The 26,486-nt window shown below is 41.0% G+C and overlaps 1 protein-coding gene across 6 annotated transcripts in view; it reads left to right on the top strand.

Annotated features, from left to right (window-relative positions):
* The window catches only part of ARHGAP24 (Rho GTPase activating protein 24), a 241,989-nt gene that overhangs the window by 87,758 nt on the left and 127,745 nt on the right, over positions 1-26,486 (top strand). For 4 of the 6 annotated variants that reach the window (XM_066186581.1, XM_066186582.1, XM_066186584.1 and 1 more), the window contains exon 2: positions 1,463-1,662. In XM_066186581.1, the coding sequence (XP_066042678.1) occupies positions 1,483-1,662 (180 nt within the window). In that variant the 5' untranslated portion in view covers positions 1,463-1,482. Of the gene's footprint in view, positions 1-1,462; positions 1,663-15,867; positions 15,948-26,486 lie in introns of those variants that run through there. The other 2 variants (XM_066186591.1, XM_066186585.1) reach the window with 2 other exon arrangements.

Below are 26,486 nucleotides of genomic sequence, written 5' to 3'. Positions count from 1 at the left end.
GTGACACCATCTATTAATTGTCAGAGGGATGGCCTCTTCTGTCAAATGAGTGTGTTACCTGCATTTCTAGTTTGCCTTAGAAGCTGAGTATGTCCCTTTGCAATGCTGTTACCTGTTCATTATGTTCAGTGAAGGTATTGTTGCTGTGGAGGGGGCTCAGAACAGGAGTGCCAGGCTTGGACACACTAACTCACTTTGCTAAAGTGAGAACATGAAACTTCAGTCTAGATATTCTTAGTCAGAGATGTCTGCTGCCTGCGGCGTCGAGAATATTTCATTCTTTTTCCGACCTGATGTTTGGAAACAAAAAACTACCTAAAAAGCCAGCTTTTCCTGGCTCTAACAGCTGTGCAAGCTCCTGACGAGGCCAGAGATTGCCAGTGGTAGTCTGGAAAGAAGAGAAGCATGTTGTTCTTCAAACACTCGCAGACAGTGAAATTTCACCATTGATTTTGCACCCTGCTGTGTTTGTAGTCACATTTTATTCTGTTTTAAGCTCTTTGGCACATACAAGTTTTGGTTTGATTCATATTTTAACTGGAAATATCAGAACTTGCAACTCAAAACCTTGTGTTTGTGCTCTTGACTTAAGAGGGGATCAGGAAAAGCCTTTTGACCATAAAGGCTAAGCACGTTACTGCATGATTATATGTACAAAATCCACCAGGAGGAGTCATGACTGTCCAGAAATGGTTAAAAGGTATAGTTTTAAAAAGGCCAGAATGCTGCATGAAACTTTTTCAAGTTTAGTTCCACAATTCAGCTCTAGTTTTGACACAGTTCTTGTGCCTTAAGATGGGCCAAAATCCTTCATGAGGCATCTGAGCACACACTCACTTCAGTCAGGGGTTGCTTGTACCAGGTGATGTGCAACTGTTCTTGCATTTACTGTCCCCATCCCTTTAAAAGGACGTCAGTAAAATGAGCAATAACAACAATAGCAAAACAAAAAACAAACAAACAAAAAAAACCCTTGCTTGTCTGGTGGGGTAAACTTAAGCTTTGGTGAAGCAGAGACTTTTTTAACATTCCCTGAAAGCCCCAAGCCTGCCAAGGAATTTTAAATGGGGACTTCCAGTAGTCAGCTGCTTTGCTTAGTCTGAGGAAGTAGTCGAAGTTCATTCCTTGTTACTGCCTGTAACCCAGCAGGACTCACCTCAAGAAACAGCTGATGTCTTCTTGAGTGCTGGTCAAAGTTTTGTTTTGTACTGCAGTTGAACAAAACTTTTGCCTCTTGCCTGCTTTTTAGCAGTTCATTATTATTTTGGTATTTTATAGGTGGGTAGTAATTCTCTCAGCTGATGGGGCTGCTGGTTTGAGAACAAGCAGGCAGATGGCAAATGCTTTTCTAACACACTTTTGTAGCTGAGGCGAGTTTCTTTCCCAGTTGTGCTGAAAAGAGCGAGTCGCTGCCTGGATAATAATCTAATTATTTTATCTTTTCCTCTGGTTTGCCCAACAGGAGAGTTGCCTATTCCCAGTATGGAAGAACACAATGACTCTTCAGAGACTCCTGCTCTGAGCCAAGGGCGGCACGTTGCCATCAAGTGTGGGTGGCTGCGGAAGCAGGGGGGCTTCGTCAAGACCTGGCACACGCGCTGGTTCGTCCTCAAGGGGGACCAGCTCTACTATTTCAAAGATGAAGATGAAACCAAGCCCTTGGTAAGTGAAAGGAGGAGATGGGATGGGAGGTCAGGGAGAAAAGTGAGTTAATGCAAGCAGAACTGTCTGGAGTGTAAGGCACTGAACTTCTCTATCTCTGTCACTGACTCAGTGTTGAATTTGGGATTTTGATTACACTGAGTCAGGCTCTGGCAGTTAATGTGGTTTCCCCATCAGACTCATTTCTAAAGCTTCCTTTCCCAGGTCAGGTTTTCTCATTTCTGCATTTTAAAAGAAGAGAAAAGTATACAGGAAGTTCAAGTAGCAAAAATCATCAGTCAGATGGACTTGACTGAGGCAGATGAATAAGCTATATTTGAAGACACTACTTGGGTTTGGTTTTTTTTTTTTTTTTTTTTTTTTTTTTTTTTTTTTTTTTTTTTTTTTTTCTGCTTACTGTGCAGAGTATCCCTGCTCTGTGTCTTCCCAAATAAGACCCTAGCCTGAATACACTGCCATCTGTCATATGGAATGGACTGGTGTCTACCTGCCTGGTTCTGTTATGGTGATTTACTGCTCCACAAACCCTCATCTCTTTTCCTATTTATTTAGCTTTTTCACCAACATGCTTCAGGGCTGCCTATCCCCAGAGTGCCATAGGAGCAGAGTTAAATAGTGCTGCCTCTTGGGTCAGGGCAGACCTGAGCCTCTTTGATAGTGAGGATCTCCTGCTAGCACCTACAGGGGCGTGGTAGTCTCATGTATTAATGATTTTCCAGATGTTTGTGACTTTAGAAATAACCTTTGACATCTGTGAGTTACTTTTGTGCAGGCACTAGAATATGATCATCACACCCATATTTTTTATGGCTGCTAAATTTCTCATGGTATAGCTTTTGTATGGAATTTCACAGGGAGTTCTCAAAGATGTTAAACCCATCTAATCCAGCTTCCTGTATGAAACAGGTCATGACACTTGGCTGAGCTTTACAGCTTGCCATTACAGTGCACATGTTAAGAAAAGTATTCAGTCTTGAGGAAATGGTTTCCAAAGTGGGAGATAATTTCTAAGTACCTATTTCACAGCCTTTGTAGTTGTTTTACCACATAATGATCTCAGATAGTATAGGTAAATCAAATAACACATTGTGTATTTATACAAATTATATATTACGATGACTCCTTTGAATATGAAATAGTTAATAATTTCTGGGGAATACAGCATATCTTCCACTATATATATATATTGTAATTAAGAGTCTAAAAAGCAGCCATCAAAATAAAATGCTTGTGGGCCAGATCCTGGGTTTCCAGAATATAAATTTGCTTCCTAGCACTTGATATCTGTTAGGATATTTGAATGCAAAGACTTCATGGCTGTTTAAGAGGTGGCATAATTCTGTTTCATGGAACTTTCTACAGCCCAGAGCCTAAATTATCTTCTTGTCCATCTGCTACTGACCTGTGGGGTGGCTTCAGAATATCCTGTTGGCTTTCCTGCTTCCCTTTTGTCAAATGGAGGGAATTCTGATCTCATACTTGTGATAGGTTAGGTAGCAGCTTGTGAAATAACTAAAAGCTTATTTGAATTTTCCACTTCAGTCTCAAGCAAGTTCATAAAGAAGTATAAGGTAGGGTGGGAAAAGTGCTGAGGGAAGTGTAACTTAAAATATGCCAATGGATTTGGAAAATTAATGGGCCTGTCCAAACTAGGATCAGTCAATAGTTCACCTTGGTGTAGCTTTTGAAATGTTCCTGAAGCAAACTGCACAAGTGTCAGTGCCTGAAATATGTCCCAGGTTCAATGCCATATAGAGAACTATGTTTTTCCCATTACGTTGAAGGGGTTTGTTGCATTAACTGTGACAAGAAAATCACTGTGACCTTCTAGGAACCCTGTTGTTCTTGCTCTGGAGAGCTAAAGCAAAGAACTCCACTAATAACATGAATTTTCAGTGCATAGGGATATTAGGAAATGGCAAGCATGTTTTGTTATATTGGATCTGTATTTAATATAAATACATCCTTGTTTACTACTGAATTGTACAGTCTGTACCATTTATGGATGTACAGTAATTCTTTTAGACAATAATATAATGGAAGAAAGTTAATGAGGTTTTGCTCCAAATCAGATTGTAGTTTTTATTTTGCTTCCTGGTTGGTTGTGTTTGGAAGGAGGCAGAGAGCAGTGTTTACTTGTACTGAGGAATATCCTAATTGCACACCTTGAGTGTATGTGTAAATATATACTTTTATACAAGGTGGAAGAAGTATTTGAGTTGAGGACAAGACAAGCCAGTTGAGCTTACGTTCACAGCTTATATTCATGTTAATGTGAATTAGAGAGAAGCAAAATCCAGTTTCTGGTGCAAATTCAGCAGGTGTCCTGAGCACCAGTCTGCTTAACATTTGGGCTTGGCTTCTGTTCAGTCTATAACAGATATTATGCCATGATGCTTGTGTTTTCGAAAGTGAGGGAGATCTGAATGGAACCAAATTTTAGAAAAATATTATCTGTCAGACTTTATTCTCCAAGTGACTGTAAATAATGGGAGTAAAGAGAAGCAGGAGCATTTTGTGTCTAAACCATCAGTAAATGCTTTGGAATTCCTGAAGCAGGCTCATTTCCTGCTAGTAACAGAGATGGGTACTGCATATGCTTTAGTCAGTGTGTGTACATCTCCTTGGTGTCAAGGCTATTAAATTTAAAAGTCATTAACTATCAGTGTGAGTGTGGGGAATTTCCTCTGCCAACCTGTGCCTACAGGCACACAGAGCTAGTGAAGAACAGCAGAAGAAAAAGCAATGCACAGCTGCTGTAGTCAAGGTCAGTGAATTGTCATTGATTCTTTATTATCTTCAGACACATGAATCTTTCCCTTGTAATGTTTTATCAATAAATTAGCATCTATCTTTTGCTCTTGTATCCCTGAAATATCTCTTAGAATCTGGCAAAGATGGCATTTCTGTTTACTGAAAATGTGTGTTTGGATAGCAATAATCTAGTTAATTCCGCAGGACAAAAAAAATCTAACAAATAAGTGAGCAAGCCATTTGAGGGAATAAAATCTGATTTCTGATAAATCTGTGTTATCTCTACTGCTTGGAAGTGATAATGGATTTTGCTTTCTTAATTCTTTTTACTATTTTGTGCCTTAGAAAGCTATTATTATGCTAGATCTGAAGGTCAGCTCTCCAAGCTTGAAGTGTGGGCAGCTGAAAGAAATCAGAATTTAATGTTCCCTGTTCCACAGTACAGCTGTTGTTTAAATGCAGCCCATGAAAATTCATTTCTTCTTTTTTTTTCTCTCCTATGGTTAACCTCTCTGGCTGTGTCAGGGTTGACATGGTCTTGACTGAAGCTGGGAGGAGGAAGTCAGTGCTGGCTCATGAGACATTGTGCTTTTTCTGTGGTTTTATGAGCAGCAGAAGGAAGATCCGAAGCATTGTCTCCTTTTTGGAGTTTTGCTGTCTCACTCTCCTGGTGTTACTGAGGAAGTGGGAGCAAAGCTTGGTAACTTGTACTGATGGAACATCACTGGTATTAGGTTGTAAATGAACAAGAAGGGACAAACTCATCCAGTCTAAAACAGCATTTGAATTTCAGGCACCTCTTTAATGTTGTTGAGCACAGCTTGGTTTATGGACTTGGATTTGAGGTGTGTACAGTAGAGAGGTCTTGAAAAGCTATGAATTAGCCTTTAGGAAACACTTTTGGTGTATGTCTGAAAGCTGACAAGGATCTGCTGTTTCAGTTTATATCCCACCCTGAACAGTCTGCCATGCAGTTTTTATCCTCAGGATCTTTATAAGCTCTTAACTGTTCAGCTTAAGTAATGCTGGAAGGTCTTCAGTGGCTCACAGTACCTTAGACAGGCCCTGGGATGGGACAGGAGATTGAAGTGGGAAAGTGTCAATCTTTAATGAGACATTTGAATTGGTCGTTGACTGAAAGTGAGTTAACATCAACTGCAGTCTTAAGTACAGGTCATTGCTTTGTGTGTAAGGGAAGGATGTTCTCTGATGTACAAACAGAATATATTTTCAAGTATTACTTTCTGGAAAAATCTTAGAATGACCTGTGTTGGAAGGGACCTTAAAGATCATCCAGTTTCAACCTCCTGTCACTGATGTCCATTGGGACTCTGAGTCCTTGAGCACTACCCTCTGGATGTGGGCGATCCAGCAAATTCCTTATCCACCTAACAGTCTAACCATCAAATCCATTTCTCTCCAATTCAGAGAGAAGGATGTTGTGGGGAGCCATGTTCAAAGCTTTTCAGAAGCCCAAATAAATCACATCTGTAACCCCCCCTTGTTCACTGATGGAGTCAGTCCATTACAGAAGGCCACAGGGTTGGTCAGGTAAGACTGGCCCTTGGTGAAGCCATGCTGGCTCTCTCAAATCACCTCAGCATCCTCCATGTGCTTTAGCACAGCTTCTAGAAGGATCTATTCCATGATATTCCCAGGCACAGAGGTGAGGCTGATGGGCTGGTAGTTCCAGGATCCTGCTTTCTGCCCTGTTTGAAGGTGGGTACCAGGTTTCCCTTTTTCCAGTCACCTGGGACTTCACCTGACTGCTGTGGCTTTTAAAGTACCATGCAGAGTGTCTTGGCAACTACATCAGTCAATTCCCTCAGCACTCTGGGATGCCCCTCATCAGGTGCCATAGACTTGTGTATTCAGATTCCTTGATGGCCATGAACCTGATCTGTACTTACAGTGGAAGGAACTTTGCTGCCTCAGTCCCCACCCTGGAGACATGTGGGAAGAGAGATTTCCCCTGAAGACTGAGGCCAAGGAGATGAGTACCTCAGTCTTCTCATCTGTTGTTAACAGTATACCAGGCTTGTTTATTGGGGTGGGTACACCTTCTGTGACCTTCCCTTTTTGGTTAACATACCTGTAGAAGCCCCTCTTTCTTATTCTTTGTGTGTCTTGCCAGGTTCAGTGCTTCCCATTTAATGCAATTTGAGTCAAAATTTCATCAACCGATGAATCCATTTAATAGCGTTAATAGGAAACTTGATAAACTACAGTTGCATTTTTAAATTAAAATCAAGCATCTAATGAATGTAAATAGAAATTACTATGATAATTACATAATTTGTATCATAGTCTGTCAGGGGAAATCCTTCAGTATTAGTATTGAATATGATTAAAGATTGAGCATCGTGGTTTTTTTATAAGTTAAAAGGGAAACATTTCTGTGTGGAGGGCAAAAACCTAATTGTATATGCATTTGAGAAGTGCATCACAAGAACTGTGATCTCTCCCTGCTGCCTAGAGCATTTTCAGTCAAGGGACATCAGAGTATGCACTCTGATCCTTGTCTCTGGGAATCAACAAGAGCCAGCTTTTGCGTAATTACTGATGAGCAGCACTGCAAGTGAAACAGCTTTGCAGTAGATTTTGCTTTAATTTTTAAGGGCAGCCCCCTCAGTCTGGCTGAGGGAAGGATGTGAAGCACCGAGTCCATGCTTGGGCTTCATAGGCCTTGCTTGAAAATCCACAAAGCCAATTCAGGGACTTGATGTGAAAACAGCAAGGAATGTCCAAGCCACTGATAATGATTTTCTTATTTTTCCATTTCTAGGCAAAACACTTGTTATTAATCTAGGAAAGCAGAAACAGTTCTGGGATGGACATGTGCTGTGGGGTGAACTCTTGCCTGTGCAAACCTATTGTAAACTTTAAAGGGAGAATTTAATCAAATGAAATTATGCAGGTGTCAGAAGAAATGGATGGGGAGGTTGATAGAGAGCTGTTTCTCAAGAATGTCCCTAGAAACTTAAGATACTGGATGAATTAAACAGGATTTTCTTGGCATCAGTAGAGATGTTTGCCGGATATTTACCTGAAAGACTTTCTGCTGTTGGACAGTGGTGGATGTAGAACTTAAACAAAAAGCTGCCATGAAAAAATCCATCAGAAAGTACACATTAAATGGCTCATGTGAATGTGGTGGAATGGAAGGTGAAGGGAAAGGCCCAAAACTGCTTTGGGCCCTTTTAGTGGGTGTTCTGTGAATGGCTCCTTAATTATGTGAATATAAACAGGCTTCTGCAACTAAAGCAGTGAAATCTCTGGAATACAGGGAGGGTTATCAAAGGATAGGTTTTAGCTTTTACATACAGTAGAAAGTTCTGCTATTTCTAATACCTCTATAAGTTTTAAAGTAATTTACGGTTTTAGGTTTCAGCAACTTACTTCTAGAGACAGATTTTTTTTTTTTACTTCAGTGACTTACATAAGTGCTTTTAAAGGCAATACACTTTGGTCACTAGATACCCATGGGAATTTTGTACATGAGAGATTAGTGTGATAAGACTGAGTTTATTTGAAACCAGGGTACTTCTGGTGCCATTATTCTTTGTTGGGGAAGGGTTTCTCAAATTCACAGGACTGAATTTCTGTTCTTAGCCTGAGACAAATAGCAACAAGATCCATCACTGAGGTACTTGACTTAGAGGTGATCAGATTCCAACTTTAATCCCCTTTTCTACTTCTTTCAGATCAAAAATGCAAACTTGAATTTTTTAGTAGTTGTTCTTTGCTTTGTCCCTTTAAAAACTTTGAAGTCTTTGGGCTTGGCCCAGTGAGAGTCTTACAGATTTTCACAGGAATAAAAGAGGTTTTTCCTCAAGCATTAACTACCATATTAATTACAGAAGTGTTATGAAATACTGTGCAAGATTATGGAGTCTGTGCCAAAATCAGGCAGTTCTTGCTCCATACTTTGCCCAGCTTATGCAGTTGAAAATTCAGTTCCCCTGTGAAGATGGTTTTTAGGTTTGAGTGCAATGCAAGGGGTGTTCAGTGTCCCTTTTAGTCAGATTTGTGTGTAGCAGTTGTGTCATTGATGTGACTGTCCTGGCAACATCTGCAAGCTGCTGTATCCTACTATTATACCAATTTGTTTCAATCTGTGCATGCTTCATTCCCAAGGGCTTGGAGCCTTTCATGCTCCCTGAACTTGACTGAGCTTTCAAAACAGTTCTCAGGGTGCAGTCTTTGTCCTTCTTGCATTGCTGCTGTTCTCTTCCTTGAGATCCAGCTGTGGCTCCCACTTGCCCATGGTCTTTCTTTGCCTCTGAATTCACTGGCTGGTGAAATGACTGTGCTCCTCTCCTCTCCCATGCCTGTAACATGCATAAAAGGGCCAGCTTATATGGTCATTTCTCCCTAACATGGTTCAGTGTCTCCATCCCATTTGCCAGCTTGGAAAATAACAGATTAAATGGTTCCCTTCTGATTCCCCATGCCCCTAGTATGCTTTCTGCCTGAGTAGATCTTCAGTTTAAACTAAAACTTAAAGTTTGTTTTTTCCTTAATCAGCCTTTTTAATGCACTTGGATGCCCACCTGCCCCAAAACAAAAATAACGCTGGGCCTAGATGCCATGCCAAGGTGGGAACGTGTCTATCTCATTTTAGGCCTTAGAAAACAGGTCCAGTGAACTGAACTTCGAAATTCACTGAAGTGAGACAGCTTTGTAGGTGGGAAACGTGAACCGTCTATGGTGTTTCAACTTGTGCGTTCCATGGGAACTTTTTGTTGTTATAAGCAAACTCAAAATCCGGGGTGGTAAAGAAAAGCTGATCCCACGTGAGTCTGCCTGTTTGTGTGGCAGTCAGTACTGCCCCAGGTCCTCTTTCAAAGCTGTTTGGGAGCAATACATACATGCTCCCAGGCTTCTGCATCTTTAATCAATCCAAACTGGGAAATTAGTTGCAGTAAGTGTTTTTATAATAGAACAAAGCAAGAATGCCTTGTGGCACTGACTGCAAGTGCCAGCACCACTGACCCATGCGTGTGCATTCAGAGCTGAAGCTCCCGAGTTATGCTACCATGTGTTGTATAAACTGTGTGTGTAATTAGACTCAGCCAGCACCTGCTGTTAGATTGGAAAAGAGAGGCGCTCTAATAAGATGTGAACTGGCCAACAGCTTAATTTCAGGTCTTGGCTGCCAATGCATCTGCCTAGTCCAAATGTTCAGAGGGCTGCCCCCCCCTTCCTCTTCCTGGGACCAGGGAAGTGGCTTGTTTGTAAAAGCTTGCTGATGCTGAAGTTCAGCCCTTAGTGTGCTTCCTTGCATTTCATGGATGGCCAGGATTCAAAGTGTAAGAACCTGCTACGTGGTACAGGGCTGATTTTCCATTGTGGTGGGGCTGCCCAGTCTGTAGCTCTCTTGAGCTCTCCATTTCCCTTTATGCTCACACCATCTCTCCCTCCCTCCTTTCCTCTCTGTTTCTCACTCGGAACAGGGAAGCAAGGGGAGATACTGTCTTCTTCATTTTTCTGTTGGCTTCCAAATGAATGTGAGGAGTAAGAATGGTGTCAGGCTGGTTAAAAAAGACAACCCTGAAGTTATTTTGGATGGTTGTTACTGATTGTCTTCTTATTGCCACCTTCTTGTCTGAAAGACACTGATCTAAGTTCCTAATCCTGTCAGTGGTTTTATGAACTCCAGTGCAGTGTGCAATGCCTTGTGTGATATTCAGTGAGACAGCAGTGGTCTGCTCCATATGTCTCTCTTTAGATTTCCTTATTTAATAGCAGCAGTAAAGCAACTAATGTGAATACTGCTACACAGCACATGAGGCCGTAGGATGAAATTCCATGAAAATCAGCCTCCAGATTCATCTTTAAGTGAACTTAATGCTTTATCTTTCAAGCATATGTGGAACTTTAACCATCATAGAATTTGATCTTCTTTCACACTCCATTAATTTGGGAAGCAGAGGCTATGTGGTGAGTCTCTCTTATTTAAGGGCAGTCGTGTGAGGGGGTAATGAATAGATGAGGATGTTTTGTTTTGGAGCCTGACAGTTGAAATTCAGTAACATTTGATCAACTCATTACCTGAAGTTATGGTTTGATAGCTTTTAGTTTAGCATATGCTATTAAGAGAACTTTGAGGTGTGCAAAAGTTCAGTTGGTTCTGTTATCTTCTGTAGTCCACAGTTGCTGCAAAAATGTCCCAAAATAAAGAAATCCTAGGTGTTTTGCTTATTTCCTTGTATATTGCTGAGAGATTTACTTAATGTTTTTTGCTGCAGTTACTGAGAACTTATTCTAGCAATAATTTTTAGCAGCATTCATACAATTCCACTGATTTCAGTTTGATTCAGCTGGACTGCATAAATGCTCTTACATGAAAAATGACCTGAATCCCATACAAATTTGAACACAGCAATTTGGTGAAGATGTGATATCTAACGTGGACACTGTGGGCAAGAAAAACCTTCCTCTGTGTGTTGGTTGTTAGAGTTTTTGGGCTGCCACGTGTTCCCTGACAAGCTGAGCCAGACATTTCAAATCCCTTTGCATGGAACAAGTTTATGAGAATGGCCTTCACAGGTGGTATTTGTGTTGGCAGCCTCACAAGGGAGTCCAGGGGTTGAATAGTAACAGAAGCAGCTAAATTAACTTCTAATGCTGGAGGGACATCCTTTCCAGCAAGCTTGCAGCACAGAAGTTGAGCTAACAAGAACTTTTCTCTTTTACTGCCTGGACTGCAGAATGTAATCCATTAAAAGTCTGTGCAGCTACCCACAAAGTGCTCCTGCTTTGAGTGAGTAATTGTAGTGTTTCCACTCTTTTACTCTTGAATAATAACCACAAGAAATTGAGGAGTACTAAGGGCTTTTATAGACACAGGTATGTGTTTTGGAAGCTGGCTGACATTAACTGAGCATTGCTGTAATGATCTGGTCATGCAGGTGATAGAAAACAGACACAAGGCTGTGTTTTTAAGTATATGAGCTGATGCTTTAGTAAGCCACTATATGTGTATTTGCCAGAGTACAGTGGGGATCTCAGAAGAAACTTCTTGAAAGAAATAAAAAAATATTTACATGTTTTGGAGCCCAGTCAGAATGAGAGACACTTGCAGTTTTTTTTCCACTTCCTTCCTTTCCTTTTCCCCACTTAAAGAGCAATAAATAATGCTACACATCTGAAGAAGGGGTTTAGTATTTGTATGGAAAAAGGATATTATTAAAACCTTCAGCCTGTCATTCTTATTAAAGTTACTATTTGCCATGAACTGCATAGTGTTTAGATGCCGTATTTCCCAGTCCTCCCTGGACTTGAAAGTGATACCTATCCCACTGTCTACCAGCCGTTACTGAAACTGTTGAGCTTTTGCAAGCTAAAAATGAATTTAGCAAATAATATATATATTGTGTTTCTCCTGATATTTTTCTGCAAATAAAGTTGTAGCTCAGTACACTTCATTATAAAACCTTTTATTTCTAATGCAGAATCACTAACAGGATGGTACAATGAGCTTCCCTGGTTTTCTTGGTATCTTTTGTTGACTGCAGTATTACCTCTTCATCAGCATACTCTTAAATCCCCTGTAATGATCCAGTTTTATGTGGGTGAGACAGATGATGTGCTACACAAACTAACTTTTACGTGTCACAGAAATAATCCCTTTCAGCAGGGAAAACATTGCCTAGAGGGATTTTTTGAGGAAACACCCCATGAGAAGTGCCAGCATGATTGGTGTTTGGTACAGGTCCTGTTAGAACATCTCTGAAAAGGATAAAGAAAAAAGGCAGACTGAGATGAATTTGTTTTCACAACTCCTTAGAAAAATGTTTAAGAGCAGAGAGTTTGGCCATGGGAAGAGCTTGGATGGGGCACAGAGTGGTGTTGGAAGAGGAGAAATGTCACAAGTGTATGAAGTTTGCTGTGCTGTAACCTTCTTCATGCCTCTCAAGAATGCCAGATCAGTCTCAGGCACACCAAACTGGCTTCATTTCCTTTAATGAAGTTGTATTAAATTCCATGCGGTGTTCCAACTCTCCTGTCAATGAGCATCTTTCCTGGAGTGAAAAGCTCTACATGGGGGTGAGGCTTAGCAAGATCAGTGTGATGGTGGGCTCCTGAGGGGATGTTGCTGGCATGAGAGTTCATGGGTTAGTCTGGAAGAAGCCTAGTGTTAGATTTCATTCACAGCCTAGGCTGTAAAACACGTTGCATTTAACTACTTTCGGATCAACAGAAGATCTTTTTCCTTTTGCTTCATGGGTTTGATTGTTATTCCAGGTGTGTTTCTTCATTTTCTTTCGGTATTTATATAGTGTCATTTATATAACCAGCACTATCTGGGAAGAAGTACGAGTCATAACTGAAAAGTAAAACACATAGATCCTGTGTGTCAGGTTTTTTGATGCACTGATGTTTTGGACTTAATTTTCTGGCCAGTTGCCTCGGGTTTTAATAGGTTAACCTAACCCTGATGGTGGAGGGTCCAGAGGAAAGTAAATCTTCCACATTTATAATGTGACAATGAGAAGAAATGCATAAGGTAATTTTCTACCCTCTGGTTCATACCAAGGTGAAGGTAAAGCATTTTATGAGTAATCAAACTGTTCTGGGCCAGCTGGAGACAAGGATTCATGTACTTTATGCTGAAGACATGCTAGAGAGGAAATGGGGAGGTTTTTTTCTTTAAAATAGTCTTCTATTTCTATTAAAGCACTTATTCCAATAAAAAGCCTAAGACTAGCAGAAGTCGGTGCTATCACTGGTGGCTGTGGAGCAGTTTTCACTGGGAAGGTAATACCCAGTCCTTCTCCTCTTCTTCTCTGCAAGCTGTGGGTTTATATTTCCCAAGGCACTTGTGAGTTTGGACTGTGAGAACATGGATTTTACTCAAGTGTGAAATCATGATTTTAGGACCAGTGCATTATGACCCTTGATTTTTCTCACTAGGCCTATTTGTGATTTCAAGAAGCAGACTACAACCAATTCTAAAAACAAACAACTGTGCCTGATGGCATTTGTTTTAACCTCTTTAGTGTAACAGTTTAGTAAACACAGTGATAATTTTGGTGTCCTTTTGCTACACTGGAAAGAAGCATCCAATTAACTGAGTGAAAAAAACCTCATCTACTGCTCTGAATGTTACAAAAGGCTGACTTAATTCTCATTCTGAGACTATTTAACATTGTGAGTAGAGCTAATTACGCTGTTAAGCTGACATGAGGAAAACACAAAACCAAGATCCCCATTCTTGGCTTGCATTCACAACACAGCTGTATTCTTGGATTTTTTAAATATGACTCGTAAATAAGTACATAGTTTTTCTAATAAAATGTTTAATTAAACAGAAGGAGGGTCTGCTAGCTTCAGTTGTTGGTGCTTGTCTTGGTCTCCCAAAAGATGACAGTGTTGAGACTTCTTATGGTTATGTCCTGCTGGAAACATCCAGACTAGCTGTGTATGTGAGTGGTTATTGTTTGACTTGAAGCAGTGTTGTTCTGGCTAGAGCAGTGTTGTGTATGGAGTCTGCACCCAGTGTCCTCTCCTTTGCTGGGAGTCCTGCTCAATTTGCTGCCTCTGGACATAACTGAGTTATAAAACCAGCAGTACCAGTACTGCTGTTTGAAGACACCGTGTTTCAGAAGTTAAAAGGGTTTCATTAATTGAGTGATTCATGTTTGCTGTAGTTACAAAAAACCAATAATTTCTCCCAAATATTCTAGTAATTGTCAAACGCCTTCCTTCATGAACATGCTGAAGTCCGAGACACTTCATGCACCACTTCTGAGAGCTGCACTGTTGCAGCTGTGTGATGTTCTCTGCAATGGCAGCAGTATGACTTGCATTCAGCGCAGGGATCAGCAGCTGTGTGTCTCCAGTATGCTGTAGGACTCTGAAATGCAAGATGCTTTCCAGACCCTCTTCTCTTACATTGAAAATCTTGAGTTCACCACAGATGAACTCATTCCTTCTAAAACTTTCAGATTACCAGAAGAATGTACTACTGCTGAAGTGTACTTGACTGATAAGTAGTCTGCTAGACAGTGTCCATTCTGTAGTTTTGTTTTAACTTATGTTGCTTTTTTTCACTTTAAAAATCCACAGTGTACTGTTGCTTGTCTCCCTCTCTGTCCCACTGCACTGTGGTTTGGGAGAGGAGCAGGGCTAGGGAAACAAAAGCCAGGCAAGGGTGAAGGGCCCTTAAGTGTTGTTCACATTTGGCTTCCTCTGGCAGCATCCATGTATCAGGACTGAGACCATCTGCAGGGCATGGATGATGGATTTCCAACCCCCAGTCCTGCCATCTCTTTGCTGCTGGGAATAGAGTCCTGAAGCAAAGACAGAGGAGATGCTGCCTGCTACTGTGATTACCGCAATAAAAGTGCTTTGGGGATATAGTAGCTCAAATGTGAGCTGGTCAAGTTGGTGTTTGTAGCTAACAAACCCGAGCTGGCAGGGTTGAAGGGGTGCAAGCAGGAATAATTTCCGAGAGAGGTTAATTACATGCATGTAAAACTGTGCAGTCTCTTTCAGATCAGGGGCTTGAATGTAGCAGTGTGGGAGCTTGGACACCATTGTAGCATTTGACCTTGGGAGAGAGGGTGAAGTGGTCAGAGGGGGCTGTGTGAGAAAATTCAGCTGTGCTGTGTGGGCTCAAGGAATGTAACCAGAGATCGAGGGAAGAGCATGTTAGATGTGAGGCTGGAGAACTGCACCAGGGCTTCACAGCAGGTGTGGGGAGGGAGAGCTGAACTTCCAGACCTGAAATGTTGGCAGGACTTCCATTAATTTGTTAACCACTATTCTTCACGTTCTCTTTTTCTTCAGAGGATAATTATTTGCTTGCATTATTCTGCTTGGCTCACCTTGTGAATGCAGTGTGCATCTGCAAATAGCATTTAAGTTCAGCATTTGGCTTGTAGTGTTTTCACATGAAAGACTTCAGCTCTGTTGTTTTTAAAATCTTCAGCACCTCACAGTAGAGCTCATGAATGTATGCTCTGTAAAAGATACAGGGAGAAAAAAGTTTTTTTGTAGAATGATCTCTAAACCTCGATATGTAGACGCTTCTTAATGGACATTGGACAGTAGAAAAATAAGTGTTAAAGCAGACAGTAAAATGAGTTTTTAGAATAATACCCATGCTTTTCTCAAATTGTTGGTATGGCCGGCAGTGATACATAAGGCTGCTGAAGAATGAAACCAGCAAAAGGCAACCCTGCTGCCAGTTACCCGGTGGGCTGTGTCCAGCAGGTCCCCAGTGCGTTGCAAATATTCAGGAAGAGCATAAAGGCTTTTTATGTAGGGTGACTGTGAATAATGGACACTATCCAGAAAAGAATTGCTGCGCATTGTGGAGTTTGCTAATGCCTGTGTAGTCAGCAGGAAGGTTCAATGACGGATTTCTCTGTTAACTGCTTACACAGTTAATAATCCAGCCACTGTGTGCGCAGCAGGAGCAAGGTAGTAGAAGGTCCCTCCGGAGAGGAAAACTCTGATGATCTGCTTTGGGAAATACAATGGTCAGGGTTGGGAGAGGAGAAAAAGAGATGTCTGCAAAAGTAAGTACTGTGAGACAGACTCTGACTTGACCCAAAAGTTGATGTTGCAGGAAGGTGGGGTTCACTCTACCTGAATCATTTCGGGAAGAGATTACCTAAGGGGTACATTTATCTGTCTGAAGTTCTGGAAAGTTGACATAAGTGGCTGCATTTCTCTCAAATAGTAGCAGTGTTGCAGGCAGTGCTGTTATTGCCTGCCTTCTTCAGGGCAGTATATGGAGGAGAGGGGGAAGGAAGTTTTCAGAAAGGGTTGCTGAGCTCAGACTGCCTGTGAGTCTGGCTGGGTTTTGGGCAGTGGTGAAGTTGAGCTGGGGGGGAAGAAAGATGTGCTTTGAGAGAATAGCTCACATATTAAGGACTGTCTGAAAAAAAAATGCTGAAGACAGTGATTTAATAGAAGGGTGTTGGAGGTGTGTTTTGACTTCTGTCTGAAGTGAAAGTGGTCCTGCATGATGTTTTGAAGATCCAAGTTTGTGTTATTTTCAAAATGAGTCCAGTGTTTTTGTGGGAAACTTTTCTAAGAAAACCCAAAATTTGGTATAAGCCATTTTGTATGTAGAGCCTGGTATAAAAAAAACAAACCCTAGAAATAATTATAGAACAGAGGCTCTAGGAAGCAGGTAGGTAAAAGCAAGCTTTGGGTTTTGGCCTTGTTTGTGTGCATAAAAGCAAAGGGAAAAACTAAGAGGCACAAGTAAGAATGGGGGGCGAGTGTCAAAGTAGGTCACTACGGCTTTTCCTGCATACCAGCAAAGTGACTGGAGGAATAACCTCTGGAAAAAGGTGTGCTTCTGGTGAGCGTGAGGAGAGTCCTCTTTTCATGCCTGTATTTGTCCTGAGTGGCAAAAACTAGAATGCCTTTGTCACGTAGCTCTGCTGTCAAGTCCCATTTTGCGATGCAAAAGTGATGCAAAGCACGCTCAGGATACAATTGTGCTTTACCATATAATTACTCCAGGTGACACTGTGCTTTCATACTCTTCCTGCCCTTGTGTTAAGTGGAGGGGAAGGACAAAGTGCCAAAAAAAGAGATGGCTTTTGGAGGGTATTTGGGAATGTTCATAAAGAACAGAAATGTCATGGGAGAGAGAAGAGCAGGCAGCCTAAGAGTGTAGGTCTGGACAAATATTCATCCTTAAATGACTCTCTGCCCTACCTAACCTGGCAGGTATCTGAATGAACAGGAGAGTTTCTGAACTGTAGTTTCCAAAACTTTTATCTGTTTTCTGACTTGCAAAATATGTGAAGACTTGTGCAGTCATCTCTGGGGAGGAATTTGGTATCCCTCATAGGAAAAGCTTAGGCTTGTGGTTTTCAGGCGTTTTCAATTATCCACAGATAGTTTTAGTGTAGGGATAACTTAATAAACACTTCTTAGCTTAAAACACTGCAAAAGCAGGTTGAGATAATATTTTAAATACAAATTGAAATGAAGATTCTATTGCATTTAATATTTTGAAGATAGACATTTGCGAGGGGCTGGTAGAATATTAGAAAAAGAATTAAATGGAATTGATGATCACTAATTTAGTTTCATTTGTAGATTACATGCACAGTAGGATGCACCTGTTCATGTACTGTGTGTGGCAATGTATTTTGTTTAAGGCAAAGCCGCAGATGCTGTCAGGGGCATGCTGAAACTTAAATAAGGTAAGAGCTCTTCAAAACTGTCAGATGCATAAATAAAAAAAAAAACCAGGTCACTTAAGTCATCGGTGTTATAAAAGCTGAGACACTGATTTTTAACCTAGGTTGGGATTGTCATTTCAGGAGAAATTGCAAATGCTAGGCTGTCTTCAGCATGATAGACTAATAAATATCCCTGGATTTTTTTTTTTTTTTTTCTTTTAGCAGTATTTTATAGTGACTTCTGGGAATTACATTTTTGTTGTTGTCTGTTCAAGGCCTGCCTTTTAGTGGAAAATAGAGGAAACATTCCTTCAGAAGAAGGAATGCCAAGTTATCATGCATTCAGCACTTGCATGCATAAGCAACCTAACCAGCCCTGTGAAAATGAGCAGAGCAATGAAGATTTATTTTATTCATATGAAAGAATGTGGGGATACTACAGTTAGCTTCCTAGAAGAAAAGTGTAATTTTAAACACAAGGAGTATGTTTTGTAAGGGACAAAGAGGATTGAGCTCCCTGTGGCTCAAAGAATGGGGGCAGTGTGTCACATAAAGACTCTGTGAAAATGATGATTATTCATTGCAGCCTGGCTCTTACTGTCCAGGATATCACTGTGGTGGAAATGGCCTTTCTAAACTTGCTTAAGAGCACACGGGTCTGAATGTCAAGAGCTTAGATGTGCTTTGTTGACATCTTTATGTTGACTTCAATGTGTTCTTAATGGGTTGGTGAGTGTTCCAGAGCTGGGAAAAACAAATGGGGTGAGCTAGTGGTTTGGGATAATACCCTCTTCCCAAAGAGGTGAGGTGGCTGCTGGTGGTGACAGTTCTGTGCCAGCCACCTGTGAGGAGAGCTGTAACCATTTTAAGGATGAGTAAGATGCTTTCTGTGTTCTCTCTAAACTAGCAGTAAGTTTTGGATATAAGCACAGCTGCCAGGAATCTGGGAATTCCCATTTGAAATTTTGAAGCTCTTCACCAGAGCACTTTGCCTGCCTGATGATTCTTTGTTGGGTCTCCATTGCTGACTTCACTTACCTGCAGGAGGGAACCTTAGGCTTTGTGTGGCGGTAACTGAAAAGAAAACTTAACGTAAAGTCATAATTTCTAATTTCTTGAAAGAAACATTAACTGTCCTGTTTTGACATAAATGAGTAAGGGCTCTGTACTGTCAGCTGTGGGGCAGTAAAAATGAAGGACTTTTTATAACTTTCTATGAGGTTGGAAATTACTTTTTTACTAGGAGTGTAATGGTAAATTACATTGGACCTCACACACTGTCTCGCGGAGGGAGCTGGTGACACAGTGAAATAATATGTGTATCAAGTGTTTGCATATGGGCAATTATGTGAAGTGTTTTTCCAAGAGATGACATCTGTAGGAATTGCATAATAATACTGGGATGAATGCAGTCACTTAGCATCAGGTGAGGCCCATCTGCTCTGGTTTTGCCTCCTAACTTTATCGGTGGCTGAGTGACTGACTCTGCCAGTATCATATTAGGTGAATGTGCTGGGAACAATCACATGAATGTAATGGAGCAGTGCCAGATCCCCTTCTTTGCCAAATGTATCCACTCATTTGTGGAAATATGTGCTCTCCTAGTCTTAGCCTGTGTCATAATTTAAAACGAGCCTCTTCTCACATGCATGGTTTGATAGATACAAGAACTCTGATATTAGAGGCTGGTGGGTGTTCAGTTCCTGTAGATTTTCCCATCTTGGCATGTACAGAGAATAATGAGTATTGTGCAAAAATGCTTGTTATGTAACGCTGAAGTAAAAGGGACATGGCTTTGGGATGTTAGCATATGTGGTGCAGGAACCTACCCATTTCTTCTTTTCCTGAGGCCTGTATTAGTACTTCTTACCACGGTATTTTTCTCTATTTTTGTGTAGGCAAATACTGCTGCTGAACTATTTTATCAGACTGTGAAACTGAGGCCTGGTTTCTGCTTAAAGAGAGGAACGAAGATTAACATTCAAATTTATTAGCCGTTTATTCCAACCTTAAAATTCTTCATAACCTTTATAGAAATGTTGTCTATGACTTAAAAGGATGGAACAGAAATTTCACTGTTGTTTGTTTTATACTAGAAGTTTCTCTGAAATATACTGAAATGTTTCATGACCTCCAGACATTTCTGTAAGGAATATATCATGCCCTGTTGAATTCAGTGGAATCATTTCATCCAACCAGTAACCACAGGATTTTTACTAGCACCTGCATGAGCTTTTCAGAAGTGTCTCCCTTGTCCCATATTACTAACACACAGAAAATGAGTGAGCAGGTGACAGCTCCAAACAGTTTTGGATTGAGAGAATAACAGTCCCAATAAATTAGAGATGACTTGTCACCATTCATCATCCTCAGTCTGAAATGAAGCTCAGTGGAGTAGAAGGGATGTCCTTGATTTTGGTGATGAGGCTCATGGCAGAATTCCTAAGATAACAGGGAACTGATGGGAAGAAAGTGTTAAGAACAAGGGGAGCATTCTTCCATGTGACCCCCTGCCCTGCGTAGAGGCAGCTGGGCACTTGGCCAGGTCAGATCACTTCTGGTCGGGTAACCTGAGATAACACTGTAGGTTTCAGACAATACTCACAGTTTGCACACTGTGGGGTGACTGCTGGTTTTGCCAGATAGGTTTTAGTGGATAACTGCTGTATAAGGCAATTTTGATTTTGTTTCCATTTCTACTGCACACCAGAGGCTGATGTCTTCTCACAGACTAATACTCATTTCTTACTATGTTTACACTGACTAGTGAAAGACTACCTGAGCAGCATTTAGACTGGGAGTCAGATTGCTTTTTGCTGACTTAAAATTACTTATCTGAATGTGCAAATGAAATTTGGGATAAACTTGTGAGGCCGTGGTTGATGAGTTTTCAGTGTTCAGGTGAAAACAGACTATATGAAAAAATGAGGCTTCTTTCTCAGCTGAAAGTCTGAAACTACACTGCTTTATCATCTCAGCCCTGATGCTGCAGCAGATAATTAAAATACCTCAGCAAGTCATTAATGATGAAAAAAATAATTCTTGGTTTAAAGAAAGCATGTGACCATGTGGAAATTATTCTGTATAAAACTGAACTAGTAAATGCTCAGTGTCTGCTGAGCTGCCTGCCATGCTGGCTAGCAGAGAAGAGCTTGAGCTACAGCAATGGCTTGGACAAGAAAGGGAGGGAGTCTTTGAGACATTTGAATTTTCTTTTTACTATTTCTTGATAAGATGGACATTTCTGAAAATGGTGACTGTGTAGTAGTAGCTTTAGAGTCTGAGGCCTTTGCAAAAAATTTTATTATAGTTTATTTTGCTGGGGAAATCGATGGGAGTGGGAATGAGATGAAACAAAGTTGGTAGGAAAAGGTTTCCAAGCTGTGTGAAGCAGCTGAGGTGAGATGCAATGGTGGTGCATTTCTGCCACTGACCGTCACTCTGCTCTCCAGTCTGGGCAGGCATCCTTCCCAGGCTGCCACCTGTGTGTTGTAAACAGCCCTGAGGAAAAGAAAAAGTGGCTGAAAGATTTCAGGTGTCATGACTGAGCTAGCAGGAAATCAGAGTAGGCTCAGAGAGCCATTTTGTCATGGCAGGAGGGAGAGGAGGGATCTAGAAGCACACTGTGTATTGTGTAGGCTAGGATTACATGAGGAACAGCCAGACAGAGCTAGAGGGGCACAAATAAAGAAAGAGTGACTTGGGAAATGGAAGTTTTATTTTGATGTCTGTAGCATGAGGTGTAGCATTGAATCATGGTGTCTTAATTGCATCTTTATTTTTTTTTTCTGTGTTTGTGTCATGTTTTCAGTAAAGCATTAAGAAGTTTTAGCAGCAGCACAGGCCATATCATCACTACCTGATTTAGCGAAGACTTAAATCAATTTGTTTGGTAGATGGAGTTATGGAATATAGAAAGTGCACAGATACTGAGTAAATAATAGGGTTTTCTTCCCCACAAAAAAACAAGGCCATCTTCTTCCACCTTGCTTTCAAACACCAGAAATAACTTTGTCCTCCCGGGGTTAGCAGCCTCCTTGTGTGTTTTAAGTTTTTAAAGGTGTGATGGGAGGGTTGTCGCAGTGAGTCTTGGATGGCCACAGAGGAAGATACAGTGGGTGTATCCTCACAAGGACTCATTCCCCAGAGTGAAGGTGACATAGGAGTAACAGTGGTGCTGTTCCTTGTAATCTCACATAATCTCTTGATCTTGTCAGATAGGAGCACTTGTGCATTGGACTAATCATGATCAAGTCAGTATCGAGTGGCCTGAGAAAACCAGAATTCAAGTGCGTTCCATCCCACACTCAGTCTAAATGCTGTAAAAATTTCCAAACAATTAGGGACGATAAGCAGTTGTGTGATAATTAGTCTTTTCTACAGCTTGACCTTTGTGTGGGTGATGGGCTTTTGATGATCTTCCTGTTTTCCTGTTTAAAGGGAATTTCAGCACTGTAGGAGGTCTGTGTCCATTAAAAGGGCCGAGTCACGATGACTTTTTTTCTTCCTTCCTTTTATTTACTTGGATGTGGTACAAGTGCGCATGGCTCCTGAAGTAGCAAGATGAATAGCTCACAGAAGAGTCTCATTAGTCTTGAAATTAAAATAATTGAGTTCTCTTAGCTTATTAGTGCTTAAGAATAGCCTTCTCTAAGTCCATTACCTCTGGGATAAAAGCCGTATTTGCAGCTGAATAAGCAGCATGTGCAACATGACTTGTTGCTAGGGAAAGAGGCTTTCTTAGTTCTTCCCGGGCTTGTGTAGTAGAGAAAAACTGAATGACCTCAAACTGCATTCCTGAAATCCTCTTTGCTCTTCAGTTGGCAGTCTGAAAATATTTCCATAAGTGATTCTGGCTTTCTGGAGCTGCTCTCATTCCCTTTCCAGCTCAGGACAGTCAATGATGTGGGAAAAGAAGCTCCTTCTGCCTGCTGAGTCCAATTCTGTGATGGCAACGCTCACTTGTTTTTAATGCGTTGAACCCTGGCTTCTGTGGAGTCATTGATACGAGCCTCCATCAAGAACCATTCCAAGGTTCTTTAAATAGACCAAACAAGGTAAAAATGTGTTGAGAGGAATCTTGTCAGCCTGCCGTTAAGCAAGACATTTAATTCTCTATCAGCAATGAGGCACATAAAAATAATTTTGCTCTTTTTGCAGCTGACAGTTGTACAGAGCACAGTGCAGTGGAGAAGAAACTGAGATATGGTTCTCATCTGGTTATTACAATAAACTTGAATACAGCAGGTCAACAACAGTACCTTTGTACAGCTTGGGTTTATCAGAGTCCTTTTTCTGCACTGGGAATGTGGGTAGTTCGGTTTTAAGAAATTAAGGAGTTTATATTGGATGGGAGAAACAGTTTTTAAAAGTTTAAGTGCCAAAAAGGGCTTGGTGGTTATTGGTCTGACATCTGCTGTCTTACTTTCAAATGTCTGTCTGTAGCAAAGACATTGCACAAGGACAGTGGGGACCAGGACAGACTGCCATTTCCTTGATATTTGCATGATATCAATAATGAAGAGGGACAGAAGCCCCAAAATCCTGACAGTGTCTGTTATATGAGACTGTGTCCTCACTCACCCTTTGGATAGGTGCCGTAGGTGTCTCAGTTTAATAACAGAGGATGAGAATCCTGCAAGCCTGATGATGACTCTCGTTTTTTGGGGTGGCAGTCATATTTAAGAGGCATCTTGGTCAGAAATGCCTGAAGTCTTGAATAGGTGGTCCAAAAGAGGTGTGTATCACTTAAAAGGCCCTGAAAACTCAGTGACAAGGACCGTGGACTGAATATTGTACAGGAGCCTTTGTCGGCTTTGGTACTTGCTCTGGTTTTCTTAGATCATAAAGCCATTTGCGTTTAAAAATAATTTTCTTTATCCTCAGTTCTTCTTAGCATTCAAAACTTGAAATCTTTGTATAAATGGGAACACAAGCCTTTATCTTATACTCAAGAGAGAGGTCATTAAATTGTGGTACAAATTCGTGTTTCAAAATGAAAACCTACTCAATCCTCTAGAGTGGAATATCATCACATCAGTTGATCTTCTCTGCTTTAGAGGGGAAAAGAGAAAAGAGACCTGGAGTGATCATTGATACAAACTGTTCTTAGGAGATAGAAAAGAAGATGGTTTGGACATGAGTTTCTAATTCAGAGTTGTGGAAAAGACTTTTGTTCCTTTAACATAAAACCCGCTAAAAATAGATGGATATTGTGGCTTCAAATGAACTTGCTGCTGTTTGTGTTTGAGTTGACTGTATGTTTATCATCTTGCAATTCATGGAGCTCTCAGGCTGGAGAGCTTTCTTGTTCTTTCTGTTTTGCTATGTGTAGTCCAAGGGGTCCCACTTCTTGATTGGTGCCCTGACAATGGATCATAGCCGTAGAAATTTTGATAATTTTCTTCATTCTGCAGAGCTCTAAGTCTCACTTCAGACACCTCTGCTGATGTAGGCAGAAACTTAATCTGAAAGTCTTCTCTCTTTGAAGTTTAGTCTTGCTCAGTGGCACTCTCAGTTGGACTGTATTTTTATAGTACATATATTTAAATGTTTGTTGGGCTAAATACCAAGTCTTTGTGAAAGGTTCCTAGCTGGATGGATGGGGTCTGGGATGTGAGACGTTGGCATTTGTTTATCTGAGTGCCTACACAAATAACAATTTCTGAACAAATACGGAAACTGTAGCAGTGTAATTCCTTTCCCTTCAGACAAATGTTTCTGAGGACACCTGTTCAGTGAAAAGCCTTGGAATGGCTGAAATCTTGCCTTTCCATGAAAGCAGCCCTTCATTTCAATCTCTCATGAAACTCCCAAAATCTGCCTGTAAGTCTAGGTGTCTTTTGAGTTGCTATGAGACAGCAGCAGTGTGCCTGCTGTCTGCTTTCCCCAGGGTATCCGTCCAGCCATTTTAAATGACCCAGACAGTTTGTGTTCAGTACTTCCAAGACTATTGCAGATCTGAAATGTACAAAATAGCAAAATTGGAAGGGGAAACTAATAGAGAGAGCCCCAAAGATATAAATATGAGATGCTGTTTGTCAAAATTGATGCTAACATTATTACATGATCTGATTGATGTAACACTTTAAACAGCAGCCTTGATCAGAATGCTTTTGTGAACAAGATAATTTATCTCAGCAAATGCGTTCACATAAATGTTTTAAAATGAAAGGCGTGATAAATCTGTCTAGAGCCTGCACACAATAGAGCTGCCAAACTTGCCACCTGTTAAAGCTTTTAATGAACTGTTCTGTATTTAACAGAAAAAAAAGTTTAATTAATGTTGTCACTTCCCTCTGCTGAGACTTCCCTTATCTCAGGCACTCTGCGATACCGTGTAGCAAATGCTTCTGTGTGGAGCAGCTTTGGTGTTGCTCTGGTGTTTTAATTAGAATTTCAGCAAACCAATGAAGAAGCCATTAAATGTGGCTTTTGTGCAGCACAGCTACCAGGATGAGCCTTTTGTCCAAAGCCACAGGGAGACTGTGTTTTGTTGGGAGTCAGTGGATGCCCAACTTCATGTTATGTCATTCGATTAATGGGAAATTAGTTGCTCTGGATTTTCTAAATGGAAGATGATGTTTCTCAGAGTAAACCTAAAATGTACCAGGATGTTATGCTTCCATGTGTGAGAGAGAGAAAGCCTTTGAGTGCATTAAGACCTCTAAACATGGGTTGGTAGAGGTTTTTCTGTAGCAGGTGTGAAAAGTATTCACAAGTCTTTCTCCATCCCTCTTGTAGGTCTGCAAGACTCCTAGAAGGTCTCCCCAGAGCCTTCTCCTCTGAGAAACCTCATCAGGATGCTTTTTCTTATGCTGTTCAATGAATTGCCACTCTTTTTTTCTTCCCCCCCCCCCCCCCCCCCCCCTCCATCCAGAAGCATACTGGATGCTTGCTGTGTAGGTCCTTGATTGACTTCGATTTACTGTGGATGTGGAAAACATTTCTGGTTGAGCAAACAGTAGTCAGCATTTAGTTAAGCTATGCAATGACAAGGCTGAAGCTCACTGATGTTGCAGAAGGGATGTAGAAGGGCAGAATGGAGCTAGAAGAAGTAAAAGCAGTGGGTAAGGAGGTGGAATAGCAAGGAGGAAAGTTGTGTAGAGATTTGTGAGGTACATGGGCAGAGTTAGGAGCATGATCAGTAACAGCCTTTGGTAGCAGCACTGGCACTGTAAAATTATACCCTTTAAAAATAGTAATGAAATGTCATTGATTACCTTCATCATGTGTTCTGGCTTCAGAAAGCAGCCTGTGAAAGCATCCTCAAGCCAGTGACTCAAGTGGATATTAGAATTCAGGGGCTTTTCTGTTTTTCTTTTGGCTGAGTTACATTTTGTCGCTGGAGACAAAATAGTGTGATAGTTTTCACAAACTACTATAACCTTGAGACACACCCTTCTTGCCACATCCTATTTGGTACCTGGGTTTCCCATGATGATCCCAGCTCCAGCTGGAGTCACTATACTCTGTAGCTGTGGGGATGCCAGAAAATGGGGCCACTTCTGGTTCAGCCCCAAAGTCAAGTTTTACTTGCAGATTGGTGGGCTGACTAACTGGACATGTTTCCCCCGTGTTTTCACTTTGGAGAAAACAAATGTGCAATGGAAATAAATGTGCGTCTAGAAATGCTTAAAGCTTCTGGAGCTGTCTCTCAAAAAAGCAGATTCCAAAGTGTTGACAGCAGATGACTGATATGAACTACTTTTTCTTAATAGTTGGAAGAAAGGCCCCTTTTCAACAATAACTCCAGGCAGGGAGCAGTTCAGTGGCCAGAATATTTGCGTGTTTGCCAGAAGACCTGGAGCTTTGTTTCTGTTCACCTGCTGTGTAAACACTGCTTGATTTCTCCTCTTCCATAAACTGCATTTCATCCTCTTGCTTTTGTAAAGGCTTCTGCAGTTTCTC

Source organism: Chamaea fasciata, unplaced genomic scaffold (genome assembly GCF_029207755.1).
Source record: "Chamaea fasciata isolate MVZ Bird 193981 ecotype frontalis unplaced genomic scaffold, bChaFas1.0.hap1 SCAF_6, whole genome shotgun sequence".
NCBI lineage: Eukaryota > Metazoa > Chordata > Aves > Passeriformes > Sylviidae > Chamaea > Chamaea fasciata.
Note: the sequence above shows the minus strand (reverse complement) of the source record. Positions and strands in the feature narration are given on the sequence as shown.